Source organism: Morchella importuna (genome assembly GCF_003444635.1).
Source record: "Morchella importuna strain M04M26 chromosome Unknown Morimp01GS058, whole genome shotgun sequence".
Classification (NCBI taxonomy): Eukaryota; Fungi; Ascomycota; class Pezizomycetes; order Pezizales; family Morchellaceae; genus Morchella; species Morchella importuna.
Genome location: NW_025763455.1, coordinates 1 through 14,967, shown reverse-complemented (window position 1 = coordinate 14,967; position 14,967 = coordinate 1). Strand labels below are relative to the sequence as shown.

Sequence of the window (14,967 nt, the reverse complement as noted above, 5' to 3'; positions counted from 1 at the left end):
TCGTTCCACGAAGTTTCGCCAAAATTTTGCCGCACTCCCGGTAAGTTCCAGTGATGCCCACAGGATTTTGGTCTGATCATCCCACCGGACTTTCCTTTGAAGTTCAATTAAGACTTCCATTTGATCGATCCAGTGTCGCACATCTTCGTCGGCCTTTCCGGAGAAGGGATCTTTGCCTGTTTTGGCGTGTCGTGGCGCGAGGCGGGTGCACGAGGTCTACCTCTTGCTGCCTGTTACGGCGCCTTCGCTCCTCCCGTTTTCTCCGCCTTTGTTCACGTGCTCGACGATCGTCCTCTGAATCGGAGGAGCTAGATGAGTCGGAGGGGGATGGGTCTCGAGGTCTTGCGCGGTTTCCGCCATTGCCATTATTGCCATTGCCTCCCCTGCCTCCCTGCTCACTTTGCTGACTTCCCCTTGTGTCGGAGCGAGGGGGCATGGGGGGTTGGCTTCCTGATCCTTCCGGTCTCTCTCCGGCATTGCTAGGGGGGTTCTGTGGAGGTTGGGGGGGTATTACGCCTCCGCCTCCTGAGCCTTCGGGGGCTGCGGCCGTTCTATTGGCTGCTGCCCGCATTTGCTCGATTATCTCTTCCAGGTTTTTCTTCGTACCTGCGAACTGGTCTTCCATTGCGGCCTGTCTGTCACGCTCCATTCTTTCCAGGGCAGCCGTGACCTCCGCGGGTAGCTGGACTTGGCCTTCTTTTGGGAGTTGCTGGACAAAGTTGGTCAGTGCGTTTATGTGCTGATCCTGCCGTTCCTGCCTCTCCTGATGTGCCCTAGTGGCTTCGACGATCTGCCCAAGGACTTGACCGAGGTTGCTGGTAGCGGCGGTGGATTCCGCTCGTAGCTGAGCCATGACCTGGTTGAGCTGGTTATCTCGCTCGGCTCTGTCCCCAGCGAATTTGGCGTGGAGGTCCTCGACGATCTTGTTGGTGTACTCCTGCTGCTGACAGGTGAGTTCCCGGAGTATGGGAATATCTCGCACGTGCATGCTGAGTTCCTCGATCCCGCGGCTGAGTTGCTGCACTACTGGAGCCCCTTGTCGCTGGACTTCTTGCCCGATGAGATCGCCAAAAGGATTCTCCACTCGTCGCTCCTCTATGTCCATGTTGGTATCCTCGTCGTCGTCCATTACCTGAGGTACCGAAGGCCTCTGAGTAGAGGATCTCTCTCTGATGGGGGTGACGTAGGGAGAGAACTCCCTGTGGTCTACCTGCCGCCTCCTCGCTTGCCCATATGATTCTTCCTGCCTCGTCAATGCGAAGAGGGAGCCTATCGGCACATCTCTCTCTTTCCTGTGGCGCCTCTTGGCCTGGGTTTCCAATATACCTCGATCTCTCAAGGCGATTGAGCTCTCCAGGTTGTAGTCTTCCTCCGACCGTTGCTGATGAGCCCTTGACATTGCTAAGCTGCTCGAGTTTGAGCTGTGGTTGTCTTCTGCACCAAGGTTGAGCAATGAACCAGGGGGCTGGGTGGGCAAGTCCGAAAGACCGCTGCGAGAGAGTGATCTTGATTGGGAAGAGTTCTGGGTAGTTGAGGATTTCGGGGTCGTGTTCCTCGAAGGTAGCGGTGGTTCCTGCTTCTGTAAAGAAACCTGTATAATGGAGGTACCCGCAGTATAGATGTTCGGCGCTTCCTCTTCGTACGATGAAGGATGTAGCGCAAAGGTAGTTGTTGATGGCTGCTGTTGCCACTCGGGGGTGCATATAGTACCTTGATCTTTCTAATAGACTAAGCGCTTATTCTTCTACTGAGAGCACGGTGACTATCCGCCACTAAGCAAAATACTCAGAGTATTGGTTTAAGCGAGTAGTTGTCTTATCGAGACTTTGGTGGTTTATGTGATAGGTAAAGAGTAAAAGTTAGGGATAAGGTACAATATAGTGTTTGGGGAAATGGCCAGTGCTAAGCAATAATTCTGTAGCGTTTAACTGATGATATTGTAAACCGGATTCCCTTGACTTGATGGCTGATGATACCCCCAAGTCTTCGGAGAATCCTGCCCTATTTATACATGTTGGAACCTATTTATACATGTTGGAACCTATGCCAAGGCCCGCTTTCTAATACTAACTGATACAACGATAATAGAATAAGATGATGCTCCCGAAGATAACCCAGATAGAAAAGCGCCCCCGCATAGTTCCGTCCTCCATTCTAATTCCGATACGTAACCATGAACCTTGCAATTGCCAGTCACCGGGCTGTACCATACTATTATCCTAGACCTACTTCCCTAAGTAGAACAGCCTACAGCCGTAAGCCCCGCTTCCTATTCTATTTCGGGTGAGACACCCAATAGTAAGCGTGCCGTCATAATAGTATAATACTAGTGTGGTAACACCGCGTGCCCCCACACTACCCGATACCTTTCTATGCTTGTCCTTTCGTTACCCGACCGTCCTCGTATCACAACCCGTCACTCATATTCCTCACTGTCCTACGCCTCTAGGACAGCGTTCCGTAGCTCCTGTAACAGTTACACTATGTTCGTTAAAAATAACTGGAAATTTGTTTTGCAAGTTGCAACCAAAATTTGTATGGGAATGCAACTTCAACGTCGCTTTACGTCATAAACATAAGAGGAACAAGACAAGGAATTTGTGTTTTATGATTCTCTGTAGTTGTATTGTCTGGGAGTTTAATACGCGGTCAAGGGCGGTACTTTCAAAATTTGGTTGTAGTAGGCTTGTTTGCGAGGCTAGTTTCCGGTTATTTAAGCGAAATGGGCATTAATTCTTCTAGTCGTACTTAGGCCTGGCTCGGTTCCTCTTGACACTGCAACTGCACGACCTCCAACATTTGTAGACTCGTTATGACTTATTCGAACCCTCAGACATATGTATATCCATATCGACCATTCCCCTCCATCCACCTGGTTGTACTAAAAACCAACCCCCTCTCCCATCCGCCACCCACTTGCCCCAACTTTACAGCAAGGTCTACAATTTACCTGCCCTTCCAGAGCTAGCTATGCTCAAGCTAAATCCCATATGTTCAACTCTCTAGATTCATCTGGGTTCTATTCAAACGAGCCCCAAGAACCACATCCCCGGCAAGGTATATAGTATAAATACCTCCTTCGCCGCTCAGCTCGCCCCTTGCTGGAACGGTGTACCAAATTTCCGGATGACACCAATGTAACTAACCGTAACCTTAACGATTTACGCAGCAAAATGCACTGGCAGAGAGTGCACTTTGTAGCATTCACTCTATGCGAAAAAACGAGAGAGAAAAGGGGGGGGGCGTTTCCCCATTCCATTATCCACAGTTCACAATAATAATCATAACTGATAGACGTTTCCACTGTATACTTACCCGGATGCTCCCCATCATCAGCTGTGGTGGTGGTGAGGGGGGTGCTCGGGTGAGTGACATGATGGAAACGTCTATCCTTCCGCCATGACAACCTTAACCCAAATCCAATGGCTAACCATAACATCCCAATATATCCAGGTGGGTACCGGCGTAAAGACTCGATAGGTGGGCCCGGGCCTAAACCCAAAATATAAGGTGAATAACAGCAGAGAAACGTAAAGCAACCAATCAGAGAGCTCGGATTCAATAGATGAGGCCGGGCTCACCTATCGAGTTTTTACGGTAGCTTTGCCAGAAAAAAGTCAGCAATATATATTACATCACCGCTGCCTCATAAGTACTTTGGCAAGCTGCGACGTTCAACAAAGCTTTCCCCGCTTTTCCTTGGTTGCGCCCGGGCCGGGCCGGACCCGAGACGCATATGCAGGTGCGTGGCGTGGAGTGGGTTAGGGGTAGTGGGCCGTATATACATACATGTAGGGATTGTAGATACATGTAAATACAAGTATGTAGCTATAGGGAGGAGCGAAGTTGTGATGAAGTATATGTATCCAGTAGATGTATGTAGTTAGTAGGAGTATTATAGAGGTGTCATGATGTTAGAAGCCCTTTCTGTCATCCTAAAGTAATAGAGATACGTGTAGATACATATCTACATGTATACATGTATACACCAAGCTCCCCCCAACACGTGAACCCTTCACCAGGCACTTGCCGAAAACCGGCCGCTAACTCTTCCACCGAGCAGATTGTTACAAGAAAGAAAAAAGAAACAGATCAACCCAAGCGACGACACCACCGCAAAAGGCAAATATACTGCTCGGCCTTTCTGTCTCTGCCCATTTCGCCTTCTTGAATTCAGTGAGCATCAAAACCTCACCGTCGCTGTACTATTGTATTTGTGTCTCGAGCTTTGCTGGAGGAGAGGAGTTGGTTATTTCTTCTTAGGGCTATCCATATATATGCACGGGATATATAGGATTCTATGAGAATGTAGATAGGACTAAGTAGCTAGGTACATTCTCTAGAAGGACGTTCCAGGCCAGAAACTCCTACCAACACATACCCCCGACATCTACACGGCCAGCAAGTTATGCTAACGCGCAACCTGCCTCGCAATCCACGAGCCAGTTCACAAATCAAGCACCACATCTGCCCAGCCCGACTGTCCAACCTGCCTTACAGCTCCTCCCCCACCCTCTCCTCCACCCACCCTTCACCCTACCCCTACCCCTACCCCTAGCCCTACCCCGACCCAGACCCCCCACCAACCACATACTCGCCAGCGCTCTCTCCACCCCCCACCTCCTTTCTGGCTGCGGCGCCAACAACCCCCTCACCAGCTCCCTCGCCTCACTCCCCACCCCCCTCTGCACCAACAGCTCCTCCGGGAACGGTATCAACCCACTGCAATATCTATGCAGCATATAACTATCCACCTGCATCACATGCACCGCACTCTCACTCACCATCGTCTCGTACTCCTCCTCCTCCTCCTCCTCCTCCTCCTCCTCCTGCTCAGCAAAAGGAATCACGCCAACAAACAACTCGTGCAGTATCGTGCCAAGCGCCCACATATCCACCGCATCCGTGTAGTCCCCGCCCGGGCGCGGGATAAATCCCATGATCTCTGGCGCGACATACCCCGATGTCCCGCAGCGCGTGCGGAGCTGGGTGCCGGCCATTTGCTTGGAGATGCCAAAGTCGGTGATTTTGACGCGGATGGGGTCAAGGGTGACGAGGAGCACATTCTGTCATATCCGGATCCACACACAGACAGAGGGGGTGGTTAGTAGGTGTGAGAGATGTGGAAAGGGGGATAGAAGGTGGGGAGAGGGGATATGTACGGGTGGCTTAAGGTCCCGATGGCAGATCTTGCGCTTGTGCAGGATATCGAGCCCGCGCAGCAACTGCATGGTTAGTGCGCGGGCGTTGGTATGTGCCCCGACGGGATTTGTCTGGATGTACTCTGCTAGGTCGCCGTGGTGCAGGTACTCCATCGCTATATAAACAAAATCCGTATTGCTGTACCAGCCGAGGAAGTTTATGAATATGTCCGCTCTCTATGTACCCCCGCCCCCCTTCCCGCATTAGTCTCGATCTCGTTCTTCACAAAGAAAAAGAGAAAGAAAAAGAAAAAGTTGAAAGAAAAAAAAAGGACTTTGTAAATACATCAGATAACGTCGCCAACGACCTCAGCTCGCGATGATAGTCTATGCCGCGCATCCCCAGCGGGAGTTTTTTCACGGCGCGGAGCTGGCCCCCGCGGTCGCTGCAGGTTTGCAGAGTGACGACGCCGAATCCGCCGGAGCCGATAGGTCGAGTGTCGGTCCAGGTGCCGGCTTGAGAGTGTTGTGGGGTGGAGGGGTGGCTTAGGGAGGGAGGGTGCGTGGGCGATGGGTGCGTGACGGAGTGAGGGTGGAAGGTCGTTGTGAGGTGGAAGGGTTCGATGGGGGAGAGGGGGTGCGTGGAAATGGAGGCGGAGGTGGAAGTGGAGGTCGAGGTAGAGGGAAAGGTCGAAGTAGAGGCGAGGGTGGATGTGGAGGTAGAGGGAGAGGTCAAGGTGGCGGTGGAGGCGGGGATGGAGGCGGGGGTCGGAGTGGAGGCAGATGTGGAGCTGAAGAATGGTCACGCGACGGGGAGTCGACTAACGGCACGGCTAAAGCCTATGACATGGGACGCAAGATAGAGGAAGCGTTCGATGCGTGAATTAAGGATGGGTCAAATGCTCCGGCAAATTGAAGGTTAATATAATGGTGGGGGTTTATAATCTAAGGCCACGATTCAATTAAGGATCCTGTGAAGATACTTGATTAAACCAGCACAGATCACCGCTTTCGGAATACCGGATCCAACTTTTCTAAATGCCTGGGAGTTGTGCGTGGGAAGGCAGGGGGGTACTTGTTCTGTACCTATTCCCGCAGAGGGAGCGCGCATTGCTTAGATGGACGTATATAAAGATAGTCCAAATTATATCATACAACGCGATTTATAGTATATCTAGATAACGAAGAAGGTGCTTAGCTCAGATCGTAGACATATCACAACTGTAGAATATATAATGAAGCTTTGAGTCCTCGCTCAGGTCTTTGCAAGATCACGGTCCCAAAGTACTGATGATTTATAAGCCAATCATAGAAGAGAAAGCTTTACAAACCTTCGCCCCCCATAACAACACTCCAACACTGAACCCTTTATCCGGTGAACATCTTGCACCCTCATTCCATTGAATTTTTGATGAAAGGGACCATTACTCCCTCCCTCCATCCCCTCCCATCCTCACACACCATTTCACACACGAAGGAATCAAATTACAACTAATTCCTCCAAGATGAAACCCTCATATATTACACACACGCCTTCACTCCACAACCTTCCTCCAGCATACTACACAATTCCACAGCTCCCTGGATTTGTTAAGTACGACCACCTCCCGCGTGCAGCCGCATCCACCGTCCATGCCAATAGACTGCCAATCTAATTCTACAACCGTATATTTTACACCAACTTACCTCTACGCACAACACAAAAACACAATTAGGAGCGAAGGAAAACACGTATTCGAACACTCACGCACAGTTGGTGGCTACGGTGTCAAGCGCATCGCGGCAGAAGGTCAGGCGTTCGTTCTGACGACGTTAGTGAAAATGAGGTTGATCGAGGATGAGAATTGCAGTCTCGGCCCGAGCTGGAGTATCCTGACTCGTCTCTTGGTTGCTGCAATAAGTCACGAGATGCGAGGGTGGAATGTTAAGCAGGGAAGGTGGTAGATGCTGGGGTGAGGGAGAGGAGGAGTGTGAGGCGGATAAAAGGGGAGGGTCTTGCTGTGAAGTTCAGCTTACCGTACGTCTGGTGTTGGAGGAGACTATGGACAAGGGGGTAGGAACAGGGAGTTCGAGATGCGGCGGAGGCAGTGAGAAGGTCGGCTAGATTGCGCACAAATTAGCCGCTTACAGAAACAGTGTGCCAATGCCTGAATGACAATGAACTACCACCAGAATAGGCAACGCCGTCAGGGGTCACCGGAGGTGAAGGAAGCGGGGGAAGATAAGTATGAAGAGCTCGTTGCGGGCATAGTCGAGGTAGCTCAAGGGTGGATGACTGAGAGTAGTTAGACGAGTAAGTTAGTAGGTTGAGCTGAATATTGAAAATAGAGAAAACTAACGAGGAGGAAATGTTCATATAGGTTCGAAGTACGCTAATTTAACAATATTTTATGCATCCACAGCCCAAAGTGGTGGATCTCTCCTATATGTAGCCGTTTACCTCCCCTCCAAACACAACAAATTACATTCAATTTGTCCATCCTCACTTACTTCTCTCCAAAAATACAGAGAAACCAGCCGCTCCTTGAAGTAACGCTGCATCACTCACGCAAATACTGCGTGACCTCACTCAATGCGGCAGAAGGACATATGAGACATGTTAATTAAGCACGACGCGAATTAATTTAACTGTGTTGTTAATGGAGTGGCATCCGGAGCTCTGCCATTATCATCTTCTCCCGAGTACACTTAGTTCGACTTGTTTGAGGTACATCGCTGGTAGGTTTTAGTGGAGTTCCGAGAGTATCACACTATGTGCTCTATTAAAGTCCCGGTTAGTCACCATAAACTCAAGCGATCACTCACGAGTGACTAATTTCAGTTTTTGGTGTATGCAATAGCGCGCCCAGCTCATTCTTCACGTGATTAGATTGCGAGTCCATCGTGTTAGGATGAAGGTCATCAAAGATAAGTAGTATTGAGTGATACTATATAAGCCGCTCACTATACTACGCAGCGTAGGCGAACAAAACCATAAGCGTATATATCATGGAGAGCACACAATTCGTTGCAGCGCGAGCTTATCTGAGAGAGACGTCTACGGGGAGAGCTAAATCGACCCCGGTATCCCCTGTAGATAGCATTCGTCACTAACTTCAGGCACTCAAACATAGGAGGGACCTATCGATTTATACTGCCTATAGTTGGATTGGAGCTAAAGTATATGAGATTGTTGGCTTCCCAATTCGGGAACGACAGCCTGGTCTATGAACTCAAGAGAGTATTCTGCCACGATCGGTACTATAGTCAACTCAAGTCGCGAAACCCTCACAACTGACCTTAATACGTGAGAGAGAGTAAGAACTATGGAGACGCTGATAAAGTGGTTTCTTAGATAAGGCCTGTTATTATTTTTCTTAAGCCCATGGCTCTATGTTCTCTATATAAGCGAGAGGCGACCTTTGTGGAGGGATATCAAGAGGATCGATAACGGAGTTTGGCAAAAGCGTGGAAAGTACACAAATAAATACCTTTGGCGACGCGGATAGCTGCCTTATGAGCAATAAAATCGAAAACCTATAGTCAACCTAGATATTCTCTGCTCGTTGACGCATACAGCCTCTGAAAATAACGATATCCTCTAGCATAGTCTATATGTCGCAAAAGATATATATATAGTATGCTCTGTAATGGAGCTATACAAAGGGGGGAGCTTATCCTTTACATAAAGCACGCCGTCTTAATCCTCTTCTCCCCAAACCATGCGGTTCAAACGCCTCCGTCATTTGCCCCTCTTCCACCACTTGAAACGGAAAGCTCCTCTCATCAATGAACTCAGAACGCACGCGTAATACCGATGACCCCCATCTGCTTCTTATGTTGCATCACTGCTTTCATTTGTTTTTGTCCTTGCTAAAAAAAACTTATATCCACAAAAAAACCCTCTCTCCCTATTATAATGCTTCAACGCCTTATCCCAAAAAACCGGGAAACATACTATGTAGGCGAATATTTTTAACAAGGTTGCAAAAACTCACCTCGGCGAGGTGATGCACCTCCTGCTGCTCGTCTAGTTGCTAGATCTTCCGAGTCTGCTAGGGCTAGGAGGATATGAAGCCTATTACCAGCACTCTTGGATCCGTCTGCAAACTTTTCAACTCCGGCTGGGGATGCCATGAGGTTACAAACCAATTCAACAGTGGCACGCTGAACCATTGCATTTGATGAGAGCATGGTCTCTTCGATTTTCTGCCAGCCAACACGGATGATAAGATCGCGAGTGGAATCATCAGTTGAAGCGAGGTTTGTAAGTGCAAGAAGTGCTTCAAAGACCGGAAGAAGGGTGGGTTGATCATCTGAGTTATCTAGCAGTGCCAGGAGCGGACGCACAGCTGATGCCACTGGAAGTTGCGATGAGAATACATGTGACGGATTTGTGGAGACTAGAACTCGCGCAACTGCGTGCGAGCATGTCTGTTTTATCTGCCTATCTTGAGACGTATCTCCTGTTACCGCTGGATAGAATTGGAGTAGAAGCTTGACCCCTCCTTGCTGTGCAATAAGACCACGATGTTTCTGGTGTTGACTGAGTGATAAAAGAATGTTGGTAACAATTGCAATAGCATTCTGCGAAATTTTTCGGGAGCACGCAATAAGAACCAGAACAACACCGGCTTCAAGAAGTATTTTACAGCGCTCTGTTACAGCAGGGTCCTTGTCGCCTACATCAGGCTCTGTCTTGGCTTTGGGGGTAGCGTTCGCATAATTCTTGAGCTGGGCGACTTTCTTCTGCTCTTCTGACAATGGAGGGAGGTATGATGTAAGATTATTTATGACAGTTAAACCGCCGAACATTACTGTTGGTTTGCTGGAAGTGTCCTTTATTGTTTCTAGAAGATTCTTGACGAATACTTTATCCTTGCAGAGAGATTGTTTGACTGATGCTTTGAGTGTGGCATATGCTAGGCCTTCTACCGATGAATGTCGTGAGTCGGCGTCCTCTTGCAGTATCATATTTTTGAACACCGCTGCCAATTCATCAATCCCTTTTGGCAAAGTCCCTGGCTCTCCGACGCCAAATCGTACTTTTGCAAGAATTGTGGAAGCGATGGCTTTCCCTATACCCTCTGTACTTTTTGACACCGCCTCCAAGTAGCCCTCACATTGCCCAGCGACAGCAGCCCTGCAGTTCTTATCCACACATGCCGCATTCATCATTTCCAGCGCCGCTTTTTCAACATCCCCCGGGCGACCTTGCAGGCTCGGAACAACCCCTTCGACAAATCCATCGGTCATGAACAACTGTGCTGCTACTGTTGGCACAAGCGGAAATATCGCAGCCGCAGCCGAAAACGCAATCCGGAGGTCGTCGTCTGAGTCTTCAGTTAACCGAGAAAGCATAAACCTCCCCAGCATACTCGCCGCGACCGCTTCATCGGCCTCCACAAACTTTGCTGTTGCTAGTGTAGCGTGAGATCGCAAATCCTCTGCTGAATTTATATCCAACATCTCCAGCAATCTCTCTAATCCTTCTTGCCCTACGAAAGAATGCAGCTCGTCTGCATGTGCTGCGAGTAACCTTGCAACTGATCTTACAGTTGCTAATTGTTTATCCTTCTCTCGAAGCTTCAAGTTCTCGAGGAAGGCTTTAAAACACTCTCTCAAGCACTTCTTCTTTTTTTCTACCACCTTCCAAGCCGCAGGGTCTAGCAGCACCACTACGAGCCCATCTACGGCAGCTCCCCCGAGCCCCATAAATTTATTCAACACCCAAACAGCATCTCTCTCTAGTAGGTCGGCCAGATATTCCCTCCCGCCTCTACTAGATTTCAGAATGCCGCCCACTGCTTCACCTCCTTCAGGAGAGGGAATAGTATCGGCATGTGCGAGAAGCAATTCAAGACATTCAGTAGCTGTCGAAGGCTGTAAACTCAGGTTTGGATCTTTCAATGCCCTTAACACTTCTTTGCCCGCATCAGGCGATGATTCAACAACGAGCTTCTGGCAAAGTCGCCAAACTGGAGGAACATTCTGGTCTTTCTGAAAATCGTGGAATGCGTGTAGCACTGTCTCGTTACGAGGTGCTAAGGAGAGGGCCTCACGCAAGGAGCGGATTGCGTCCTGAATGCTAATGGTTAGATGATTTTTTCCCGCATTGTGTGGGTAGGAGTGCTTGCATCGTGACTGCCGCTTTTGAGATATTCGAGGGATTTGATAGCAAGCGATGAGGCTCGGGCCTCGTCTTCAGAGGTTGCTGACATTGTATTTGAAGGTTACTATGTAGAAGCTTAGGTTCAATTTGAGGCTCTAGTGGGTTTCCCCGCCTTACATAATAACAATTAAAGCTGCGATGTACTACCGCAGAATCTCAGGAATAACGAATCGAACTGGGCTGGAATACCACTTACCCATTGGTCAAGGCGACCAAAAGTTACGCTTTAGGTCTGTCGGATTGAGGCTCAACAAGCATTTGACCAATCCGAAGCACAATATTCCAGTCCAGTTCGATTCGTTATTCCTGAGATTTTGCGGTATTGTAGATATGACATGAAATGCCAAGACATGTTTTAAAGTTTAGAAGTAATATGCCTTGGTAAATATATTTACATAGAGGTTGACTTTATCGCGTAGACTTAGCTACATGTATTCTACCTCTGTATTTCATCCTAACCCTGGGGCTTCGTACGTAGGTATGTGGGTACAGATATTGTATTCTCGTAGGACTAACAAACCATGATGACAAATATTCCACCCCCAAGCTGCCCTTCAAGGACCGGAAATGATTGAAACCACAAAAATATAAAATAGCTTAAAACCTACTATATGAACTCTTCCACTCCCATCATCAAGTGACACATATGATATATTTCTTATACACTCCCCAGACCTAAAAGGAAAACACTATACACCACCAACACCTATAAACTTAGAATAGAAAATAAACGGGAAATAAAAACGCCTACCAGCAAACCAAAAAACAAGTCAAGTACCTCATGAACGATATATACCAACATCGAAAATAAGGAGAATTGAAATATAATGAAAACCTAAATCCAACCTGACTCTTGGCCACTAATCATCCAGATTCGAACTCTATTTATACCCAGATTTTGCCTCAATAACTCCACTATATCCTTGCTACCATCCTCGATGGCTATATCAAGCACCGTCCGCCCTTTTTTATCTTTTGTTTTCCATTGAGCCCCATGGGAGATAAGTAACAAAATGATATCCTTTCGTTTTTTCTTTGGACTGCAAGATGTAAGGAGGTATATATTCTCCAATCTGCGCACTAGTCTTTGCCGTAAGATCTGCTCTATAGTTTAATTAATAGTAACTCAACCGTATCCCCCCGACCCTTATCGACCGCTATAAGAAGTGGTGTCCATCCGTTTAATGTCTTTGCTGAGAGATTTGCCCCATTCCTCAGGAGTAATTCTGCTACCTCTTTGTGTCCTTCGCGTGCCGCCTCATGAAGCGGTGACCATCCAGTTAAAGTCCTCGCCTCGGTATCTGCTCCGCTGTTCAGTAGCAATTTCACTACGCCATTTTTCCCCCGGGAAGCCGCCTCATGAAGCGCCGTCCATCCGTCAGAGGTCTTCGCAGCAATACCCGCCCCCCCATCAAGCAGTAACCTCACGACACCTTCGTGTCCCTTATGAGCTGCCTCGTGGAGTGGTGTCCATTTATCTGAAGTCTTTACTGCAGTTTTTGCTCCTTTCCTCAACAACAGATCTACTGCTCTTTCATCCCCCTCGCAGGCCGCCACATGCAGTGGGGAGTATCCATCATTCCTCTTTTCATCAATCTTAGCTCCATGCGCAATTAACAATTCCGCAATACCGTAATAGCCATTTATAACAGCTACATGCAGAGCTGTCTTTCCGTCTTTATCCTTCGTCGTTGCTTTTACTCCACCTCTCTAGCAGCAATCTCACAATAGAACTTTCACCCTTTTCAACAGCCATATGCAATGCTACCCCACCTTCTGCTCTGTGGTCTAGCAGAAATTTCACCATAACTTTGTGGCCTTCTTGAGCAGCTAGGTAAAGCACTGTTGCTCCGTTATTTGTCTTTACTGAAATTTCCGCACCGCTAGTGAGAAGTAGCCCTGCTACGCCGATATGTCCCTGATGCGCGGCACTATGTAGAGCTGTCCATCCTTTATCTGTTTTCTCTGAAACCCTTGCCCCATTTTTCAACAGTAACTTGGCCATATCAGTAAGCCCCCGGTCGGCTGCTTCGTGTAAGGCTGTCCGTCCTCCGGCCAATTTTGCTACAATGTCCGCCCCGTTTTTCAATAATAGTTTTAACGTGGAATTGTGGCCCTTATGAGCTGCGGCATGTAATGCTGTCCAGCACCCTCTAGATTTCATATTGATATTCGCTCCGTTCTTCAACAGTAGTGTGACCATTTCATTGTGTCCTCGGCGAGCTGCATCGTGCAATGCCGTCCATCCTTCCTTGGATTTTGCTGCAATATTCGCTCCTTTTTTTAACAGTAGCTTTACCATATCATCGTGTCCTTGACGTGCAGCGGCGTATAGTGGTGTCCATCCTAGATCGGATTTGGCTTCGATGTTTGCCTTTTTTTCCAGAAGTAATTTTGCCATCGCGATGTCCCCCCTTTTGGCCACCAGGTACAGGGCTGTGGTCTTCTCTCTCGTCCTTGCCTCAAGGTTTGCCCCGTTTGCAAGAAGTAGCTTCACCATAATGGCATAGCCTTTATGGGCCGCGCTGTGCAATGGTGTCAATTCTTTGTCTGACCTAGCCTCTACATCTGACTTTTTGTTCTTCAGTAGGAATTTCACCGTCTCGACATGGTTCTGGCTAACAGCGAGGCACATCGCCGTGTAAGCGTTTTCCGTCTTTGCGGTAACGTCCGCTCCGCGATTAATGAGTAGATTTGCGACGGCAGTATGTCCCTGGTGAGCTGCATTATGCAATGCCGTCCATTCTTGATTTGTTTTGATCGCGACATCTATACCATTATCAAGGAGTAGCTTTGCTATTTCTTTGAGGCCCTGGCGAGCTGCAAGGTGCAATGCCGTCAGTCCTAGAGTTGTTTTGGCTGAAACTTTCGCCCCATTCTTAAGCAAAAGCTTTACCATCTCGGTGTGACCTTCCAGTGAGGCTATGTGGAGTGCAGTACTTCCGTCTTTTGTCTTTAGGGTAATATCTGCGCCTTTCTGTAGAAGCAGTTTTACCATGGCGGTATTACCCTGGTGGGCCACGTCGTGCAATATAGTCCAACCTTCCTCAGATTTTGCTGCAATATCTGCTCCTTTCTCGAGAAGAAGCTTCACCATTTTGGTATGTCCGTTGTGGGCTGCACAATATAATGGTATCCTCGGATATTTAGACACAATATCTGCCCCCTTGCCCAGTAAAAACTTTGCCATAGCGGTATGACCCTCCTGGGCGGCCAGGTACAAAGCTGTTGCTTTGTCTTTTGCCCTTGCTTCACAGTCCGCTCCGCTCTTAAGTAGCAAATCAGCTACGTCGACATGGCCACCATGCGCTGCCATGTGTAGTGGTGTTTTTCCATCCTTGCGGACCGTAGCAGAGACTTCTGCTCCTTTGCCCAGAAGCAACTTTGACATATCTACCCCTCCCATAATAGCCGCCACATGCAGTGCTGTGTAGCCATCTTTCTCTTTTACCATGACTTCTACCCCATTCTCTAAAAGTAGACTCACTAAGCTTAAGTCTCCCTTCTCGACCGCCAGGCGGAGGGCTCTCGCGGATTCGGCCTCAGATCTCGTTAGCTTTCCCTTCCTCAAGGCTAATCTGATGGAATCTTCTGTCCCCGACAGTATCGCGTTAACTAATAGCTTTCCCTCTAATTGTTTTGCCATAGGCTTGTTCTTGTTCAAACTCATTGGTA

At 48.4% G+C, this 14,967-nt stretch overlaps 3 protein-coding genes across 3 annotated transcripts; 1 reads left to right on the top strand and 2 right to left on the bottom strand.

The window, feature by feature from the left end:
- Nucleotides 1-4,454: 4,454 nt before the first annotated feature.
- Nucleotides 4,455-5,315, bottom strand: LAJ45_11147 (uncharacterized protein; the record flags this gene model as incomplete). Its single annotated transcript, XM_046120657.1, has 2 exons — nucleotides 4,455-5,066; nucleotides 5,163-5,315. The coding sequence occupies 2 exons, from the start codon at nucleotides 5,313-5,315 to the stop codon at nucleotides 4,455-4,457; spliced, it is 765 nt and encodes a 254-aa protein (XP_045966114.1).
- A 205-nt stretch (nucleotides 5,316-5,520) lies between these two features.
- Nucleotides 5,521-6,004, top strand: LAJ45_11146 (uncharacterized protein; the record flags this gene model as incomplete). The annotated part of the gene is made up of 2 exons (XM_046120656.1): nucleotides 5,521-5,682; nucleotides 5,741-6,004. The coding sequence occupies 2 exons, from the start codon at nucleotides 5,521-5,523 to the stop codon at nucleotides 6,002-6,004; spliced, it is 426 nt and encodes a 141-aa protein (XP_045966113.1).
- Nucleotides 6,005-9,095: 3,091 nt separating this feature from the next.
- Nucleotides 9,096-11,341, bottom strand: LAJ45_11145 (uncharacterized protein; the record flags this gene model as incomplete). Its single annotated transcript, XM_046120655.1, has 2 exons — nucleotides 9,096-11,201; nucleotides 11,258-11,341. The coding sequence occupies 2 exons, from the start codon at nucleotides 11,339-11,341 to the stop codon at nucleotides 9,096-9,098; spliced, it is 2,190 nt and encodes a 729-aa protein (XP_045966112.1).
- Nucleotides 11,342-14,967: the final 3,626 nt, after the last annotated feature.